Source organism: Trachemys scripta, chromosome 3 (assembly GCF_013100865.1).
Source record: "Trachemys scripta elegans isolate TJP31775 chromosome 3, CAS_Tse_1.0, whole genome shotgun sequence".
In the NCBI taxonomy this organism is placed as follows: Eukaryota; Metazoa; Chordata; order Testudines; family Emydidae; genus Trachemys; species Trachemys scripta.
Window position 1 is genome coordinate 42,544,855 of NC_048300.1, and position 20,387 is coordinate 42,565,241.

Sequence of the window (20,387 nt, forward strand, 5' to 3'; positions counted from 1 at the left end):
CTTTACAAGAGTGCTCTTTCCAAGCCAATTTTTTTTTTTTTTTAAATTCACGGCTTGCCCTACTAATTAAATCCCCAGTAAGGAGGAGTAAGAAACACATTCAGAAGTGGTGATGCAATCCAGCAGACTCAGCACTGGTCTGGAGTCAGAAGGCCTCCTACACTGCAATTAGACACCTACAGCTGGCCCACGTCAGTTGGCTCGGGCTCACGGGGCTATAAAATTGTGGCGTAGATGTTTGGGCTCAGGCTGGAGCCTGAGCTTTGGGACCCTTTCCGTCACATGGTCCCAGAGCCCAGACTCCAGCCTGAGCCATCTACACCACAATTTTACAGTCTCACAGCCTGAGCCCGAGTTAGCTGGCACTTCCCAGCCACAGGTGTTTAATTGCAGTGTAGACATACCCTAAGTGATTTGGGGAAAGCCACCTAGCTGCTCTTTGCCTCTGTTTTCCCACCTGTATCATGGGGGAAATGCCTGCCCACCTTTGTAGAGGACTTTAAACTCTACAGATGAAAAATTGCTATTATAGTGCATTGCTTCCTTAAAAGTGATGTTATCAAGTCTCATTTAAATCTAAAATTAACATTGTTAGAGACCTTTCTAATTGGCAAGTAGAGTGAATTTCCCTACGCAGTTAAACAAGGTATCTCATCCGCCCACGTGCCAGAATACCAGAGCCTGAGCTGGCCTCTTGTTAGAACCATTCATGGCTCTTATTGTCTACTCTAGATTTTGTTAGATGGACAATCAGTAACACTTCAGATGTTCACCAGCAATTTACTCTGATTCAAGCAATATGTAAAATCTACTGGGACCCATACAATTTCTGTTCAGTTTCTGCCCGTGCCGCTGAGAGGAAAATTCAGATTAACTCAGAAAAAAATCCATTCTCTCTCTCCTTACCCATCGACAGCTCCTGCAGAGATAAGGGTGTGTTCATCTTGAAGCAGCACCACTGTCACACTCTGCTGGAAATCCTAAAAGGAAAAGAAAGCTATTTGTTTTCTGTCAGAGTCAGTAGAGATTCTCTGCAAAGTTCAAGGCCAGCATGAATGTTTGGGAAATCAGTTCACTCTCCTTCCCAGACAGACAATTTCTGAGTTCTGCCAAACCGCTAACTAGCCTCAGTCTTGCTTTAGTAGTGGCTCAGTCCTTGGACTCCACCATGGTCACAAAGTTTTTGTTGCCCAGCAATTTAGTCACCATAGGCAGGAGGCCCAGGAGTGCTAGTAGCAATTTAGGACACCGGGTTCTGATCCTGCAAGTACCCCGCAAGTAGAATTCCCACATAGATCAATGGGATTGGGCTCAGATTTGAAAACACTCCTCACAGATTAGACATAGTAGAGCTCTCGCACCATGGCATTTAGCGGATGAAATAGGCACAACTCTTACTCCCATGAGTTATAAATATCAAAGCATGACAGTGTGAACAGCTTCCTGAAAAAGCCAATCTTAGAAGCCTAGGAATGGAGTAATGATCCCTCCAAAATAAAAACACAAGTGCATACCCGGCAAGGAAAGAACATGTGATTTGCTCAAGGATAACTGGATCTCATAGTTAATTCCCCACACAGGTGACCCAAATTGATCAACAACGATAGAGATCAGGCTTTGAAGAATATAAGTTTATCAGCATTTCTATCTCATTCAAACTAGATAGCTCTCCCCAGTTGAGATGCTCTCTTGTTCATTACTTTGCAAAGCTACCACAAAATGCTATTTTGGGAAGTAGAGTCCTAGATTTCTTTCACTTTCCAAGTTCTTACCACTGAAGGGGCAAGTCCTCTGAGATTCTGCTTTTTCTTCTTTGGTTTGGAGAGTATCTGCTTGTCTACTATGTTGTGGGCTCCTCCAATTTGATTCACCTGCCTGTAAAATCCATCTGAAAGACAGTTCCAGGAAGCCTCACTTATTACTGCTAGATTAGCTCCCATTTACAGACATAGTTTTAATAAAAATAGACACGGAGTGGAAATACATTCTAGGAAGTGACTGAGAGTGACCTTTAGTTTCATTCATATACTCTGCAAACAAGCATTTTCAATTATTTCTAATGCTGAATAGAAGCAGGAAATAAAGAACATGAGCGTATATTGCAATAGCTGCCATACGGTCAGGACTCTTCAATAGGTTAAATTCTTCCTGATTAAGTGAAGTGCAAACCATGGTTAGCCCTTTAGGACAGTGAGTTCTACAATTAATTTCACTAATGAAGTATCAGTTTAATACATTTAAATCCTGTTGATTTAACAACATGCAGTCATAAGGTTTATTAAATACAGTGTGTGTCAAGTTTCTAAAAGTTAGCACTTACATAGCACTTCATTAACGTTAGCTAAATTGTGAGGGAAATACATCTGATCATCTAGTCCAGTGCAGGATTGCTCCCACAGTACATTTGTAGTGCTTTCTCCAGTCTGGTTCCAAGTACAATGAAGTTGATAAATCTCATTGAGGAGACTCAGTTTTCTGTTCATCCATCACTCCTGCACCTATCACCATGGTGTCTGAGCACCTTACAAAGCCATCTGACTGATCTACAACTAGTCTGAGTTCTGTCACATATGGTGCAGCTTAGTGAGAGCACCTTGCCCACATGTCAGTGCTGAAAAGGTTTAAAACCAATGTTATGGCGTCATTTCTTGCAGGAGAGTCAGACAACTGTGAAGTAAAATCTCGGGCAGCTAGTTCTTGGATCAGATCTTTCCTCTTTTGATAGTAATCACAGCAGTTAGGACATCTACCAGCTCACAGCCCTAACCCTCACACACTCTCCTTTCCAGTCTTGGATATTGCTCTAACAATTTTTTTTCCTCCCTGCCTGATCCAGTGAGTTGAAGTCCCCAACTGATTGGCAAGAGCATGGGTACAGTGGAAGCGTGGAGAACAGCATGCACCAAGAGCTATTTCCTCCAGATGGCATCTTGAGTCTGGACAGCAAAAGCACTGATCAGCTGCTGAGAACAATTTGTAGCAACTCTAACTCTGAACAACAGACCAATTATTAAACAATCAATTTGTAAACACCTAGAGGATAATAGTGTTTTAAAGAATAACCAGCATAGATTTGTGTAAGAACAAATTAGGCTAAATCAACCTTATTTCCTTTTTGGACATGATTTCTGGCCTAGTGAATAGGGAGAAAGCAAGGCAAGAGATATCTTCATTTTAGTAAGGCTTTTGACACAGTTCCACATGACATTCTCATAAGCAAAGTAGGGAAACGTGACCTAGATGTAATGATCATAAAGATGGGTGTACAACTGGTTGAAAGACACGGAGCAGGGAGAGATTGCAAACACTTTGGAGGACAGGATTAGAATTCAAAGTAACCTTGATAAATTGGAGAATTGGTCTGAAGTCAACAAGATGAAATTCAATAAAAGTACAAAGTACTGCACTTAGGAAAGAAAAAAGAAAATCAAAGACACAACTACGAAATGGGGGGTTATAGTGGACCACAGATTGAATATCAGCAAACAATGTCATGCAGTTTAAAGGCTACTATTCTGGGGTGTACATACAGGTGTGTCATAGGTAAGGCATGGGAGGTAATTGTCCTACTCTACTTGGCATTGGAGAGGCCTCAGCTGGAGTACTGCGTCCAGTTCTGGACAACACACTTTAGGAAAGATGTAGATAAACTGAAAAGAATCTGGAGGAGAACAAAAATTATAAAAGGTTAGGAAAACCTGATCTATGAGGAAAGGTTAAAAAAAAACCTGGGTGTGTTTAGTGTTGAGAAAAGAAGATCAAGGGGGCACCTGAAAACAGTCTTTTGATATTTTAAGGGCTGTTATAAAAAGGACGGTGATTAATTATTCTCCATGTCCAGTGAAAGCAGGGCAAGAAGTAATGGGCTTAATCTGCGGCAAGGGGGATTTAGGTTAGATAATAGGAAAGACTTTCTAGCAATGAGGGTAGTTACACTATCAAACAGGCTTCCAAGAGAGGTTGTGGAATCCCACTCACTGGAGGTTTTTAAGAATAGCTGGACAAACACCTGTCAGGGATAAGGCTTATTTGGTCCTACCTCATCTTAGGGGGCTGGACTTGATGATCTCTCGAGGTCCCTTTCAGGCCCTACATTTCTGTAATTATGGCCCACAAAACATATCAATACAGAGACTTAGGCAAATCTGAGAGTCCCATGAAAGTGGCAATACCCATTAAATACAGAGAAATCAGATCCTTGGTTTTCTCCCACTAAAGCAGCTTTCCCCCCAAATTATCCATGTCCTGTTCAAGGGACTTTGCCTGTAGTGCAATGAACTGCATCAACCCAATGAATAAGCTCCAATATGGAACAAAAACCACCAGCCCCATTACACACATCTGAAAGCTCACCTACCTTTTTTGTTGCATCTGGTGTCCCAGAGCATGACGTTTCCATCTCTGCCTCCAGTACAGAAGACAGCTGAGGGAAACATATTTATTAGCTTCAAAAAGTTACAAGTGTTCATTTTAGAAGATTAACTCAAGCCAGGGTGATACCAGCTCTGTGACAATGCCCTGCCTCATCTGCCTGTCCTAGCCCTAAACCTGGCAACCACATCTCAAGGCTGCAGGCTCACTGCTAAGGTGATAGATTTAGAATCTGAGGAAAGGCAGCCTGCTGCTTGGTACTGTTTGGCAAAGGAGATTGGTGGGTTTGTCCCTTATTATAACTGACCCACAAGCAATAATTGAAGATAGTAGCATATGAATATACAAGGAGAACTGAATGACTTAGGGGACCTCCAACTTTAATAGCTTAAATTTGGCTCAGGTTAGTGATGACAAGAAGTTATCAGCATTAAATCGCTTTCTGGTGTCTCATGCAGCAGTAGCTAATCTTACTATAGTTCAGGGGTGGCCAAACCTACTGATCCTCTGAGATGCATACGACAATCTTCTGAAGTTCAAGAGCCGAGCTTGCCTTCTGGTTTCAGGGCTTCAGCCCCACAGGAGGCACCGCCGGGGCTCGGGGCATCAGCCTTGCTCAGCTGAAGCCCCAAGCCCTGGCAGGTGTGCCCTGGAGGGCTGAAGCCCCGACACCCCCCCTCCCCTCGGAGGAGAAGCCCCTAGCCCCACCACCCCGCTGCAGGGCAGAAGCCCCAAGCTCCACCCCACCCCCCAATCCAGTAGACAGAGAAACGGGGGGAAGCACGAAGGGGGGTCCACGAGCCGCATTTTAAATGTAAAAGAGCCGCATGACGCTCAGACTGTGGTTTGGCCACCCCTGTTACAGTTCTTTATGTGTAACTATCTATCACAGACACCCTTGTTGACAACTTCAGCCCAGAGACCACTAAAACTGAGTGGGACTGGAAACTTAACCAGCCTTTCACCCCAGAGGAGGTCTCTACTGGACACAATTGAGCCACATTTGAAGGGCAGTGTGAGGAAGCCTACTCAGGCACTGCCTGTGCTACAAATAGTGAGCTTTGGCCTCCATAGATCTCATCAGCACTAAGATTTACTTTAAAAAAAATGGGAAGAGAAACATGAACATTTACCTTTCTCAAATTTAGAGAAAGCAACTGACTTGAGGCTGCACTGATGACCTTTACATATGCCAAGCAGCTCACCAGCCCTCACGTCCCACACCTTGGCTGTCTGGTCTCCTGAAGCTGTAACCTTGAGGGGAAGAAATGAAAAGATTTAGTCATTCTTTGCAGTCATTCACCAGAGCACTAAAAATGAAGTCAGAGAGCACAAGTCATCTTACAATCCTGTGTTCCCCAGGCACCCAGGCAAGGTCGAAGACAGCATTTGAGTGAGCCAGCCACTCTGAAGGAAAAACAAAAGCTAAGATTAGTTCAGACCATGCAAAAAGTAGGCATCTTGGAAACACATTGAAGCGTGACATTCACGTGTAGAGAACTATGAAAAAATTTTTTAATCCCACATTCAAATGACTAAATTTTGTTGCTTGTCGTCAACAGCTTTTCACGGGTGCTAAAAGCGACATGGGACAATTTGTTTAGAAGAGCACTACTGGGGACATGCCCACACTACTGCTTTAAAAACAGAAGCCAGGAAATTACAAAGAAGGAATGCACGTACTGCCCATATTTAAGTATTAGTCAACACAGCAAAAGCACTCTTTGCTTCTAACAAATCACGCCCATTTTTTATATCAAGTTCAGATCTTGCTCTGAGTTACATTTACCTCTAAAGATCTGCTTGCCACTGTTTTGGGTTTCAGTATCATAAAGTCTAACAAAGCCTTCTTCATTTGCGACTGCAAGTACATGCTGCAAATCTGAAGCTGAAAGACAAATGATTGGAAGTTATGTTTTTTTTATATTAAATAGCTACCACAATGTTTCCTTCCCAAAAGAGAACTGCAAACAAATTACTTAAATAGAACATGCAGCAATTGCACAACTTTGGAAAAAGTAATTAGCACTTACATAGCAATTTACATCTTCAAAGCACTATATAAACATTAATGCTCCATAACAGAATATGAATAGTCCACTTTACCAAAGGGAAAACAGAAAGCTTACGTGACTTGCCAAATGCTACAGTGAGATGGTGGCAGAGCCACAATTAGAACTCATATTTCTAACTACTAGTCCACTGCTGCTTCAGTAGTTTATATAGAATATCAGAATGGACAAATTAGAGAATTGGTCTGATATCAATAAGATGAAATTCAATAAAGACAAGTGCAAAGTACTACACTTAGGAAGGAAAAAAAATCAGATACAAAAAAAAAAAATCAAGAACAAAATGGGGAATAACTGGCTAGATAGTAGTACTGCTGCAAAGGATCTGGAGGTTGTAGTGGACCACAAATTGAATATCAGTAAACAACATGATGTAGTTGCAAAAAAGGCTAATATTCTGGGGTGTATTAAGAGGATATAATTGTTCTGCTCTACTTGGTAATGGAGAAGCCTCATCAGGAGTGCTGTGTCCAGTTCTGGGCGACACACTTTAGGAAAGATGTAGATAAATTGAAAAGAATCCAGAGGACAGCAACAAAAATCATAAAAGGTTAAGCAAACTTGACTTATGAGGAAAGGTTAAAATAACTGGGCATGTTTTGTCTTGAGAAAAAAAGACTGAGGAGGGACTTGATAAAAGTCTTCAAAAGGTTAAAGACTGTTATAAAGAGGATGATGATCAATTATTTTCCATATCCAGTGAAGGTAGGACAAGAAGTAATGGGCTTAATCTGCAGCAAGGGGGATTTAGGTTACATCAGCAGTTCTCAACTGGGGGTCCGTGGCCCCCTGGGTGGCCTTGAGCCCTTTCTGGGGGGCCAAGGAACCCTGCGGCTGGAACCCAGAGACCGAGTCCTGGCCTCCCCCGCCATGGGGCTGAAGCCGGGAGCCCCAGCGCCCTCCACCGCGGGGCTAAAGCCGGGAACTCTGGGGCCCCCCACTGCAGGGCTGAAGCCGGGAGTCATGGGGCTGAAGCCCTGAGCATTGGTTGCTCCTCCTCCTCACAGTGCCAGAGCGGAGCAGTCCCAAAGACAGCTCCACACACCCTCACTTCCTCCTCTCCCAGCCCCTTGGTCATGTCGGAGGCAGGAAGCCGGAGGCAGGCATCTGCTGCTCTGGCTGGTGCCATGGAGCGGGCAGCCACGGCTTTGCATCTCCTGTTGCTGGTGCCGGGGTTGCAGCTGCTCCTCAGCTCATGCAGCCGGTCAGAGCCGTCTAGGCAGGGGGACTTGGGCTCTGTGGCCAACAGAGCCCTTGGAGAGCAGTAACCACAAGGGAGCCCTCCTGGCACACAGCCCCTAGTTACTCCCTTCCTGTAGCCCCGGGCTACCCCCCTGACCACACACAGCTCCTAGCTACCCCCGTGCCTGCACACAGCCCCTAGCTACCCCCTCTCTGTATCCTGAGTGGTTTTCAAACTCTTTGAGCTGAACTCCCACCACACACAACTCAGATAGGCTGGGTAGTCTGCTGAGGTGAGTCGGGGGTGGAGGTGGCGCTGCCTCCCTGGACTGTTCCGTGTGGAGCTGGCCCAAGCCCCGTCGGCACCTATCCCCCCCACCCCCAATAGAAGTCAAACTATGTTTGAGGCCCCACCCACAGCCCAGAGCCCCAAGTCTCCCCACTGCCCCGCTGGGCCCTGGAGTTTTTATAGCATGTTGAGGGGGACCTCAGGAAAAAAAAGGTTGAGAACCCTTGGGTTAGATTGTAGGAAAAACTTTCTAATAAGGTAGTTAAATTCTCAAATAGGATTTCAAGGCAGGTTGTGGGATCCAAGTCATTGCCCAGAACAGGTTAGGCAAACACTTATTAGGGATGATCTAGGTTTATTTGGTCCTGCGTCAGTGCAGGGGGCTGGACTTGATGACCTCTCATGGTCCCTTTCTGCCCTAAATTTCTATGATTCTATTGACTTATTTTATCCCAGAATTTTACAGATTCTAAATGCAAAGTGAGCCTTTAACGCTCCCTTAACTTTTATGAGTCAAATGTTTTAGAAAGAGAGTTTCTCCCTAGATTCACAGTAAGGTCTTGGATTTGTTAACTCAATGTCACAGTAATTTGTGTTCTTTAATATATTTGTTCCTTGAATAAATCAGTTAGCTGAAATATTACTTTTATACAAAATGGTTTTATAGTGCAGGCAGAATAACAAATTCCAAAGAGTAGAGGAAACAGATATCCTATCATCATTTGATGTAGCAAGGTTTTCAGCATGACCTCTGCATTAAGTAGCGTATATGGGGGCCTTGATTGCTCAGGGAACTAGTAATGAGCTGCCAAAGTCTCCTCTCAAGGATGATGATACAAACCAACCCAGATGTGAAGTGGTCAATAGCCATGGCCATCTGATGGCTGCCCAATGGTTCATGTAAAATTAGTTGGCTTAGTTCATTTCTCAAGGACAGGTATGCTCATCACCAAAGCCAGCACCCAACTACTCTTACTACTGACTGTCACCTTGTTCACAGTGTTGAATAAATATAAAAAAATAACTATCCTCTACATCCTTTGGTGGTCCCTCCAGGCCAAGGTTGGGACACGGGGCAGAAGGGGCAGTGTGGAAAAACTTGCACACCTGATGTTGGTGCTATACTGGCAGATAGGGATTTCAGTATCCGGAACTGTCAAATAAGTCAGCAACTTTCACCTATGCTACCTTCACAGAAAGACTTAAAAGTTTTTTTGTTATTTATTTAGTAAGAAGGGATACATATGGGATTTTAGTAGCACATCCTCCTCCTCACCAGTTTCCATTTACTACTACTCACTCTGTTCCAGGTCCCAGTTACTTATGAACCAAGACCAACTGGCCTAATTTTAAACCTGCAAACATCTTAGCTCGACATCAACGAGACATACTTCGCCTTAGACAAGACTGAAATCAAAAGCTGTTAAAGTGTGTAAATGTATTTAAATTCTTTAACTGAGCACACTTTATTAAAATGCATAGAAATTCCATGATCCTTCCCATAGTTCATCATGTTGCATAGCTCTATTATATCAAAGTAAATCATAGTGTTACTCAGTTCACCTTAGAGAAATAATGGATTTTTGTATATAGCATCTATACCTGAAAAGTGGCATGGTACCTTTTGACCTAAGAGCTTATTCATTGCAACTTATTGGTTGCTCTGATAGATGTGTCATTAACTGTCTAGTCTGCTTTGTCCTTGATATAAAATAAGGAACTCTTTATGAAACTTAACATTCAAAATAAATGGTTACAATATCTGTCCATTTTTATATGCAACACTTTGGCTCTAGCATAGTATTTTAATTTCCAAAAAGAACACTTACCTGTAGAAAAGGTGCAACCAAAAGGAGGAACCGGCATTCCCATCTCTCCATAAGAAAGGTGGTCATCTTGCTGACTACACTGATAGCAATCCAAGAGATGTTGTAGGGGATATTGCAAGGACAGGCCTAAAAATAAGAAAAAGAATACATATGTATCAGGATTTTAAGCTGTTGAAATGAAACCCACTAACTTCCTTGGGTCAGAGGTCTTGTCCAGATTTTGTGGACTCATCCGCGTTGATGGGGTTCTGCACTTAGTCATGGAGCCGAAGTACCAGTCATAATTTGAACACTAAACAGAAGAATCCACGACTTGCGCCGGGCATTTGCTATACCATTAGCTACACCAATCTAGTTAGAAACGTCTTATCGAGACGTGCCAGTCAAACCCCATCATCATGGATAGCTGCGAGCACCTCCCCCGGCTAGACAGAGCCATCCGTGGGGTGATCTCTCCAGAGAGGAGGCGCTGCAGCGATGGGGCCGTCCAAGCAAGGACAGAGCACCAGGGGCCGCACTACTGGGGACACACCCGTGCATCGGTCCCGCTCGCCGGGGAGAGAACGGGCACCTGCCGTCCCTCCCTTCCCGGGGCCCTGGCACCCACCCCCACCGGGCAGGCGGTGTCCGGCTGGGCGGGCGGGGAATCCCAGGAGATGCGGGCTCAGCACAGTGGGAGACAGGGATCCAGCCACCCGGATCCCGGGGAGCAGAGGGTCGGGCCCAAGGATCGCGATCCGTTACTCACGCTGCGGCCCGGCCTGGGCCCGGCGGAGGAGCGAGCGGCAGAGCATGACCCGTTACCGTTACCCACGCAGCAGCCGGGACACGAATGAACACAGCACCGACCGTCCACTCCCGCCACCCGAATTACCCGCCAATTCGCCAAACTCCATTCCCGCTCCCCATTGGACAGCACGACGGAGGCGGGGCTAGAGGCCACACCCGCTAACTCCCATTGGACAGAGGCTCCGGGGCGGGACCACGAGACCACACCTACTTCCACCGCCCCCATGGTAGATACTGCCGGCGCTAAGGCTAAGGCGGTGGGTGGAGGCGAATCACTGCACACGAGCACCTACTGGAGCGCGGTGCGCATGTGCGACAGACCCAGGGGCGGGATTATGAGCCTAACTGAGTCCGTACGTGTACAGCTGGAGATAGCGCATGCGTCCGCAAACGCAGTGGCGGGAACGTGTCAGTGCGTGCGCACGCTGTAACGCAGTCGGTGGTGTGATGAATCGCGCATGCGCAACCGCACAAGACGGTTAGGGGCGCTGGTAGCCGCGCACTGAGTTTACGGGCTGTGCTACGGGCTAGTAGCAGGAGCGGGGAGCGCTATGGCCGCCGGCGCTAAGTCCTTCCTGGCGGACGCGGGCTACGGCGAACAAGAGCTGGACGCGAACTCCGCCCTCATGGAGCTGGACAAAGGTAGGGGGAAGCCGCCTACGGCCCTGCTGTGGCACGCACAGCGCATGCGCGGTACAGACTGGCAGCCCCGCCTCCTTGTGCCGCCCCGCGGAGAGCGCACAGTCGGCGCCCGCCGCGTTTGCAGCCCCGCCGCCTCTTACCGCTCCCCGGGTGTGACCGAGCCCTCTGGGCGTCTGGCGGGAATTCTGCCCCGTGCGGGTTCTCCCGCTGTTCCCGCCCCCTATCCCCGCAGCATCCAGCTGTGCGTCCTCCTGCCCGACTAACCTCTGTCCCCGGCGCGCTCGCTCATCCCCTCCCCGTGTGCCAGTGTCCTGGGCTGGGGTTTGTTTTAACTAGAGCTGTGTGTGTAGCTGTGGGGTCATGTTAGTGACCGCAGGTCACAGAAATGTGCCTTGGACTGACAGCAGAAGGTGGCTTGTGATGGCCCTTAGTTCCCGTAAAAGTTCATGGCCCAGTCTTGTTGGGCCGGCCCTTGAACAATCTTTGGGTACATCTACACTACAGGGGGGAGTCGATTTAAGATATGCAAATTCAGCTACGTGAATAGCGTAGCTGAATTCGACGTATCGCAGCTGACTTACCCCGTTGTGAGGACGGCGGCAAAATCGACCTCTGCGGCTTTTTGTCGGCGGCGCTTACTACCACCTCCGCTGGTGGAGTTAGAGTGCCGATTCGGGGATCGATTGTCGCGTCCCAACGGGACACGATAAATTGATCCCCGACAGGTCGATTTCTACCCGCCGATTCAGGCGGGTAGTATAGACCAGACCTCTGTGTCCTGCACAAATGAGCTTTACTCCTATTGTGCCAGGGAAGAGAAGTTGTTGACCACAGTCTTCATCCCAGAGCTTTGCTTGATCTCACAGGGCAGGTCTACACTAAAAACACTCCATCAGCAGCTGTGCTGATGCTCTAAGGTGAGGGGAGAGCTCTCATAATCCACCCCTGCAAGGGGCAGTAGCTATGTTGGTGCTGAGGTTGGCATAATTGCGTGGCTCTGAGGTATGAATTGTTCACACCGCTGAATGACATAAGTATATCAAAGTAATTCTGGAGTGGAGACCTGTCCTTAGATACCTTGGGTCTAGATCAGGTGTAATCAATATATTTTTCATAAAGGTCCAAATTTCTTGGCCAACGTCCAGACTCCAGAGAAAACAATATAAAAAATAAGTAAATAAAAAGACTTTGTTGTCTGTTCAAAAGCTTCTAGTGGTGTGGATTTGGTGCATGATCTGCCTATTGAGTACCTGTGTAGGGAGTGGAGGACAGGTCTGATTTGTTTGTGGCAGCCAGTGTTGCTGAGGGCATGTGCTGCAGCATTCTGTACCAGTTGGAGTTTCCTAAGCTCTGAAGGTTTCACATCCATCTATGTTGCATTGCCGTAGACCAACTAAGAGGTGATGAAGGCATTAATAACGGAGGCCCAGGTTATCTTTGTCAGGATGTGACAGAATCTTCTAGCCAATTGGAAATGATAGAAAGTGGTGTTCTTGGATACTGATGTATGAGAGCTTAATGTTGGTGAGAAATCCAGGAGCACTTCTAAACTATGGACTGAATAGAATTATTTGTTTTGAAAAAAAAAAAAATTAATGTGAAGAGCTTGTCAAGTACAACATGACCTAAACTAGTTGTAGCCTTCTCATGCTACTGCAATATACATGTTTAATAATAACTTAACTAAAGTGAATCTGGATTGAAGTCTGTAGGAGAGCTGATGGGGATGTCAGGGCCTGGAATTTGCAAGATTGTGCTTGCTCTGTTGCCCATATTCTGTGTATCTAATACCTCAGTAATATTTGTCAAGCATATTCCTGAACTGATTTCTGTAGTACCAAAAAGGAAACAAAAAGTAGTACACTTAGTGACTATTCATGCAACTTTTAAATAGTGTTAATTAAGAGTATATTTGTATTTTGCTTGAAAGCTATCCTGCTCACTAGTTAATGATGGAAGACTGATGACTCAGTTTTCAATTGATAGGGACCAAAGAGACGTTAGACAGTGCATAAAAGTATTAAAAATGTCAGTTTTAAATATTCTCTGCGGAAAGAACATTTAACTTCCTGTACATTTTCAGAAAACTCAAAATTACCCTGAGAGTTTACATATTCTAATGTATGTATGTTTTATCCTATCCAAGACCCAGATCCTACACACTTAAGCATGTGTGTCACTTTGCTCATGCGAGTGGTCCTGTAGTCTTCAATGGGACTACTCATGTGAGTAAAGTTAAATGTGTGTTTGTGTGTTTCAGGATCAGGGCCAACTGTAATAGATGTTCTCAATATTCATATAAATGTGTAATCCTTTCTAAAATATCCAGCCAAGCTTTCTGCCTCAATGGTATTTTTTGGCAATGGGTTCTGTGGGTTAACTGCATTGTGCATGTGTGGGGAGTGTTTTTTTATCAGTTGCAGATTTGTTACCTTTCAATTTCATTAACTTTTCCCTTAAGTTTCTATTGAGAGGGTAAATAGCCCAATTTACCTCCTATATTAGATTTCAGTCATGTTCCATCTTATTTCCACTCTAGATAATCTCAAGTTTTTCAGTCTTTCCTCAGAGAAAACGGTAGCTATACTGCTAGAAAATTGTTGTTGTTGTTTTTCACATAGGCCTCAGGTCTGGAAAACTTGGGGAGCAATGTGAAGCTGTTGTCCGTTTTCCCAGGCTCTTTCAGAAATATCCATTCCCCATTCTCATTAATTCTGCATTCCTAAAACTGGCTGACGTTTTCAGAGTTGGGTAAGTATTGTACTGCTTCACATCCCTGATCCTCAGGTAATTATTTTCTCTGATCTATGTTCCTTTGAAGCCTAGATAATCTTCCTGCTTTCCCTACTTCACAGCTGCTATCCTGTCCAAGGAGGGTTGGATGGACTCTGTTTTGAGCCAGCTGACATCATCCTTAGTGATTTGGAGTGGTAATGAACAATTGACGGCATTGTTATTCTGTCCTTCTAAAGCTTTATTGGCAGTGGGAATTTGCCCGTTACAACCATTGTTGATCAGCCAGCAATGTAGATGCACTGCTGCAAACCCCTAACATCACCAGGTTCAGAGATCTTGCATAGAAGATTAAAACACATCAGTTCTTTATTTGTGATATATATATAATGAAAGCCTGATCTGTAGCTGTTCCAAATGAGAAGTTCCCATTGAAGTATGTGGCAGAGTTGGGGCTGCTCTGTAACTTACAATATTGTATATTGACCTGGTTGTTGAGATATTTACTATATGAATATACTGATTTAGTTTAACAGGGGGCTCTAAGGAAAAAAACAAGCAGGAAGGGAAACCCAGTGGCTTATCTTGAGCCAAACACTTGAGGGTTGTTAAACAGGTAATGCCATTACTGGAAAAGGCTTGCACACAACAGCCATCAACAGGACTATAGCATTTTGAAAAAGGATGCCCTATTGAGAGGTGGGAATGATTTGGTGAGAGAGACAGAGACATGGGGATCATGTTGGGGCATCTGAAGGAGCTAGGCCTGCCTAGGTCATTATCACAGAATGGTAGGGCTTAGGTGGGATAGACATGCATGTAGACTTGATTTTGAAATCCTTTTTCTCTAAATTATTTGTTTCTACTGTTAAAATAAAGTCGTCCCCCCCCTTTTTTTAAGACTGTCATGTGATCACTACATGCGCCACTGCTGGTTATAGCTCCCCAAGAGAAGAACTGCAGTGCTGGATCTAGTCAAACCTGCAGGGTAATTGATACACAGAATACTGTAGCCCAGGGTTCAGTCTTAGTGGAAGAGTTGCAGAATTCCAGCCCGGGATAGATATAGGCATGAGGCCTGATGCCTGAGGTGTGGTACACTCAAAGACCACAAAGGGGCAGAGGTGCAGCTAGCCCTGTACTTGTGGCAAGGTCAGTGGGTGTGTTCTGGGTATGGAGCAGCTGCAGGATCCAGTCCTTAAGTGTGGGTGTATATGGCAAACATAGGTCCCCCTGACACCTGCATCCCCTCAAACCTCATTGCAGTACTACTACTCCCAATATATTTAGCATCAAGACTGCCATTAACTTCAGTAGGAAAAGAATTGAACCCAAAACATATACTAATCCTGGTACAAAACAAATGTAAAATAGGGTGTTTTGTAGTGGTCTGTAAATTTAATTTAAATCGGTTAGAATCATTATTCTGATTCTCAGCTTGTTTGTGAATTTCCATTGCATAGAAGTGTGTGTGTATATATATCTATATCTGCACATATATCTATATCTGTATCTTCCAATAGAAACAACTTCTTGAGGCTGTGTGTCCTGAAAGTTACTCAGCAGAGTGAAAAGCACTTAGAGAAGATCCTGAACGTGGATGAGTTTGTGAAAAGAGTTTTCTCTGTAATTCATAGCAATGATCCAGTTGCTCGAGCAATCACACTCAGGTATGTCTTTCTAATTTAAAACTACTTATCGCAAGTCTTTGGGACAGCTGTTTAGTTAGAAAAGTAAATGTTCATCAATTCTTTAGAATCTTTAAAAACTGGAATTAATTCTGCAACATTAAGAATGAAAAGCAGGCTGTTTCTTCTTATTGAAAGTACAAGACAGCTGTTTTAAAGGGAATAAGGTAACACATTTGTGACCAGAATAAGGAGGATACTAGATATCCATTTGACATGGTCAGAGTTGCGTAGATGTATCAGAGAGTAAAACTGCATCTTGTATATGCAATATTGGTGGGTTGCATGTACAAGTACCTTAACTTGTGTTTTCTGCCTCCTGGAGTGTATAAAACGTGTTTATCAAATGCAAGTGTGTTAATGTAACGTACTGAGATCACAAACTGCATACATTTCCAGTATGGTTCCACTACGGCTTGTACAAAACTGGAATAATTTGTTGACTTTAAACAAAAAAAATTTTTTTTTTATATATCTGACTTATTTTCACCATTTCTACTGATCATTTTAGATTTTTTTCCATTACCTCTACCCTTGAAACTTTCTGCTCATTGTCCTATGATATGTGAACTTGGAGGACGTTCCAATGCATTATCCAAGTAGTGCGCAAGGTGTAAACTCCTAACTCCCAGGAAAGCCACTGAGAAATGCACAGTCAAAACTTGTGTAATTTTAATAATGTTTGAGGTAACAGACTGGATTCACCCAAACGATCATGGAATAAATTGCACCTCCTTGGCCAGCTTGGGTGCTCTGCCAAGGGTGAGAGACCTCACCCTGAAAGAGGACTTGTGGTGGTTCCACTGCTTTCCTCCCTTAAATTTTCTGGAACTTTAATTGAGCCCTGTTGGTGTAGCTTCTCAGGTGATGTCTTGGGTCAGCACAAGTCATGAGCACATCTTGATAGATTAATTATAATTGCTTGCTGGTTCAGCAATTAAAAAAAAAATCTACAGTTGGTTAGTTTTGTCCTCAGTAAGCAGTTATGAGGAGAAGGAAGGCACAGAGTTTTGTGCTAGGTAGGAAACTTTTGACCATGTATTATGTATGTCTGAGCTTTCTTAAAGGAATTACTATAGATCTAATTCCTATCTTCATAGTTGATTTTCACTCTGATTCACATTTCCCTACACATTGAATTAGCTGTTTTCTGATGCCGCTGTGATTTATTTCTGTAGGATGTTGGGGAGTATGGCATCCATAATCCCAGAAAGGAAGAATGCACACCACAGTATTCGCCAGAGCCTGGATTCCCATGATAATGTTGAGGTCGAAGCTGCTATATTTGCTGCTGCTAACTTTTCTGCGCAGTCAAAGTAAGCTGTAAATTCTTCTGTGCTCTTATTGTTTGTATTTTAAGGAGTGGAAGCGCTATTAATACAGTAGGACTCTTCACTGTCCTTCAGTAAATCTGGGATCACCTTCTGCAGTACTTGCCAGGCCATATATAGGGAGATACAAAAGAGATCTGTACCATTTATAATGTACAGCATGAATGTTGCAGGAAACTTGAAATCATATTTAAAACCACCCACATCAGGGGCATTTGAATCTCATTGAAATTTGCTTGCATTTTTTTTTAAAAGCTGTGAAGAAAAGTTAAGGAATATAAGGGGAAAAAACTTTAAATGAATGTCAACTTAAAAAAAACCAAACACATTTATCTAAATTTTTCCTTTACTTTTAAAATATAATCCCTAAGATTTCTGTAATTAAAAGGGATTCAAGGGGAATTTTTTCCATTTTTTTTACTTTGTACTTTAGACAGTATTTTGCTTCATTTTTCCTTTATAGTCAGTTATCCTTGTTTTTTTGTGAGTTCTTTTACTGAGGTGAAGATGATTTAAAAAATCCCAAAACCCCAAAAAAGGAAGAGAGATTATAAAATGGCAAAAATTGGGAAGGGGACTCCGTGGCAGATATAGTGTCTGAAACTACTTTCAACTTTTTTAAAAAAAAAAATGTGTATTTCAAGTTGGTAGTGTAGCTCTAGATTTCCTACAACCTACTCTTAAAATGTTAAGAATGTCAGGAAAGTGAGTGAATCTGGCCATTACAATTGTATTTTTATGTGAAAAAAATTCAGTGGACTCCATTTAAGAGGGGTGTCAATATGTTTCGAAACCAAACTGCCATTTTATACAGTTCCTGTGAGCACAAATGATGAACTGTATAGGTTGTGGGGTTTTATTAAAAGAATCCTCAAAACCGTCTTGTGCAATTTTAAGAGGAAAATATTTTGTAACATTACATTACCTGTGTTTTAACAAAATCTGAGTCAATTTCCACCTCCCTGGAATGTGCACTGCAGACTTCCTAATTTCTCTCGGGGGGGGGGGGAGGACTAAGTGACGACAAACTGTTGTAAACAAAGGTTTGAAAGAACCATCCCTTCTGTTTATGGAGAGTTTCATAAAAATCACAATCTTAGTAGCTCATTTTAATAGAACATGTGCCTAAAACTCCTTTATCCTTCAGGTTCAGTAATCAACCCCATTAACTTTTTTTTTTTTTTTTTTAATCAATTGTCTATTACACCTGGAGCACCCTATATCTTGTTCTACGAATAAAGACTGGGGTCAAATAAAACTTCTTGCTGTTGTTCAAATAGCATTACACAAGGGTAGGGAAAGCTTTTGGTTGTACCAGTCTTTCCCTAGAATATTAAGTCTCTACAAAAGAGCACTTGTAGCAAATGACATTGTTTCACACAATATAGTGATTTTAAAAGAATGTTAGCATCGGAGCAAATGTTCCTACTTGTGTTGGTGCGGATAAAGATGGGCAAGAGACTCAATTCTAAGTTAGGTTAAGTATTAGACTTGGTAGATTTATAATCTCAGTTTGAAAGTCTAGATTGATGGAAACTATGCAACAAGTGGCTAAATGTAGTATTATTCTGTGATATTGACTAGTAGCAGCAAATTTCAGTCAAGCAAATAAATGTCTTTCTGGATTTGCAAAATTACTCTTAAATCTTGAAGTTCATAAGCATAATTCTGCTTTTTATAGTCCCTCTTAATTTCTTGGATCATTATTAAACCATAAGAGTCACAATTTGAAGTTCAGTTGTGTCTTTTCTCTTCACAGGGATTTTGCTGGAGGAATATGTAACAAAATCAGCGAAATGATTCAGGGTATGTAGGTGTATTGAATATTGGGAAGAAAATGAAAAGGTTTTAATATTTATTTTAGTATTGTTCCTCCTAATGTTTAAATGCTACCAGAATCCATTGCTCCCTCATCCCTATGCTTCCCTGAAACATTCCAGTTGCCTGAAGTTAAGTGAGCTAATGGTTGATGCACAGCAGGGCTCTGGACTACAGCTTGAATGTCTTTAAAAATGTAAACGTCCAAAGCATGTTCTAATGTATTTGGTAAACTGAACTGTGTGTTATAGCATGTCCAAATACTATGTAATGTGAGTTTTTATGTTGACTTAGAATCTCTAGTTTTCTCTCTTTGCCTCTATTCTCTGACAAGGCTGCTCTTCTGCCTTGAGCCTTTTGCAGTGACTTAAAGGAAAAGAGACCAGTGTTATAATATTTATTATAATTGGAATAATGTAATTTAATTTGAAGGATGACTATTAATATAATTGAGGCACATCTGAAGGAGGAGTAATTGTTTCCCAGCCACTTTACTCATCCATTCTTGAGGCCATTCTGATTGAGGAAGGCTGGGTCCCCGTCTCCTTGGAAACTGACTGTACTGCTCTTTAATGGGCTGGTGGAGTCTGTTTAGCACTGAGAGACTTGCTGTTTCAGGAATTTAGCTGCTGCTTTCCACTACTGGCCTTTACTTTGACTTTCTGTGCTTGTGTCTCAGTCACCAATGTCATTTAAATTAGTATTTGAAAAGTTCAGGGTTCATTGAGATCTGCTCTGACCCCTGAATACTTCTTTCCATGCATTAGGCTTAGCCACGCCAGTGGACTTGAAGCTGAAGTTGATCCCCATACTACAGCACATGCACCATGATGCCAGCCTGGCCTCTAGCTCCCGTCAGCTTCTCCAACAGCTGGTAACATCCTATCCTTCCACCAAGATGGTCATTGTTACTCTCCACACCTTTACCTTGCTTGCTGCTTCCTCTTTGGTGGACATACCCAAACAGGTAACACTTAATTGCTTTAAAGGTAATCCCTTATTTGAAAATGCAAAACAACTTAAACAGGTCAGTTCCTTTCTGATGGCAAAAATAGTTAAATCATTGTCTGTGTTCTGGCCTGCTGCAGATGAGAAGTATCCTAGAAAGTGCTATTTTTTATATATATAATTTTTTTTGTCTCTTCAACCCCCTCCAAAAAATTTCTTCCTTAAAAGGGGCAAAAACATCTGACACCCTGCTTCTCTTGGAGCTCTTATGTCTTGCTGCTTGTCTGCAGGCCCCTGCCTCTCACCCTATCGCCTTCTCTGATTGGGTTTGGGGGAAGGAAAGGATCCCAACTAATCTCATCTGCAAACTAGAAAAATTAACATACATTTAAAATCTTGTATGTAAAGAGTCTCAATGGCACTTGAATCCACTGATGTAAATTACAAATATCATTCAAGACATGGAACTATAGTGACACTCTCAGCTTAAAGGGGGAACATTTTCCTCTTATGTAATTGTAACTTTGTGGGCCCAGACAGGTGATGAGCACACAGTGAATCCATACATAAATGAAATGTGGTATTGAGTTAACTCATTCTTATTTAAAAAACAAAACATGAAAATCTGGTGGTCTTCTCTTAGCCTCTTGTAGCCACACTAGACAAAAGATCTACCACTGGCAACCTTTAGCCTA

General features: G+C 43.1%; 2 protein-coding genes and 1 long non-coding RNA gene across 6 annotated transcripts in view; 2 read left to right on the plus strand and 1 right to left on the minus strand.

The window, feature by feature from the left end:
• The window catches only part of LOC117874428, an 88,720-nt gene extending 85,688 nt beyond the window's left edge, over nucleotides 1-3,032 (plus strand). Inside the window, exon 4 of the long non-coding RNA XR_004644968.1 lies at nucleotides 2,837-3,032. This is a non-coding gene — a long non-coding RNA (uncharacterized LOC117874428). The remainder of the gene's footprint in view (nucleotides 1-2,836) is intronic.
• The window catches only part of DTL (denticleless E3 ubiquitin protein ligase homolog), a 33,493-nt gene extending 22,882 nt beyond the window's left edge, over nucleotides 1-10,611 (minus strand). Inside the window, exons 1-8 of the mRNA XM_034764536.1 lie at nucleotides 10,492-10,611; nucleotides 9,744-9,869; nucleotides 6,161-6,259; nucleotides 5,717-5,778; nucleotides 5,505-5,625; nucleotides 4,358-4,423; nucleotides 1,773-1,888; nucleotides 907-980 (exon numbers count right to left, since the gene is read on the minus strand). Coding sequence (XP_034620427.1) covers nucleotides 907-980; nucleotides 1,773-1,888; nucleotides 4,358-4,423; nucleotides 5,505-5,625; nucleotides 5,717-5,778; nucleotides 6,161-6,259; nucleotides 9,744-9,869; nucleotides 10,492-10,537 — 710 coding nt within the window. The 5' untranslated portion in view covers nucleotides 10,538-10,611. The remainder of the gene's footprint in view (nucleotides 1-906; nucleotides 981-1,772; nucleotides 1,889-4,357; nucleotides 4,424-5,504; nucleotides 5,626-5,716; nucleotides 5,779-6,160; nucleotides 6,260-9,743; nucleotides 9,870-10,491) is intronic.
• Nucleotides 10,612-10,958: 347 nt separating this feature from the next.
• The window catches only part of INTS7 (integrator complex subunit 7), a 36,078-nt gene continuing 26,649 nt past the window's right edge, over nucleotides 10,959-20,387 (plus strand). Inside the window, exons 1-6 of one of the 4 annotated variants that reach the window (XM_034764540.1) lie at nucleotides 10,959-11,174; nucleotides 13,796-13,925; nucleotides 15,431-15,577; nucleotides 16,774-16,911; nucleotides 18,686-18,732; nucleotides 19,512-19,711. In XM_034764540.1, the coding sequence (XP_034620431.1) occupies nucleotides 11,084-11,174; nucleotides 13,796-13,925; nucleotides 15,431-15,577; nucleotides 16,774-16,911; nucleotides 18,686-18,732; nucleotides 19,512-19,711 (753 nt within the window). In that variant the 5' untranslated portion in view covers nucleotides 10,959-11,083. Of the gene's footprint in view, nucleotides 11,175-13,789; nucleotides 13,926-14,029; nucleotides 14,105-15,430; nucleotides 15,578-16,773; nucleotides 16,912-18,685; nucleotides 18,733-19,511; nucleotides 19,712-20,387 lie in introns of those variants that run through there. The other 3 variants (XM_034764538.1, XM_034764537.1, XM_034764539.1) reach the window with 3 other exon arrangements.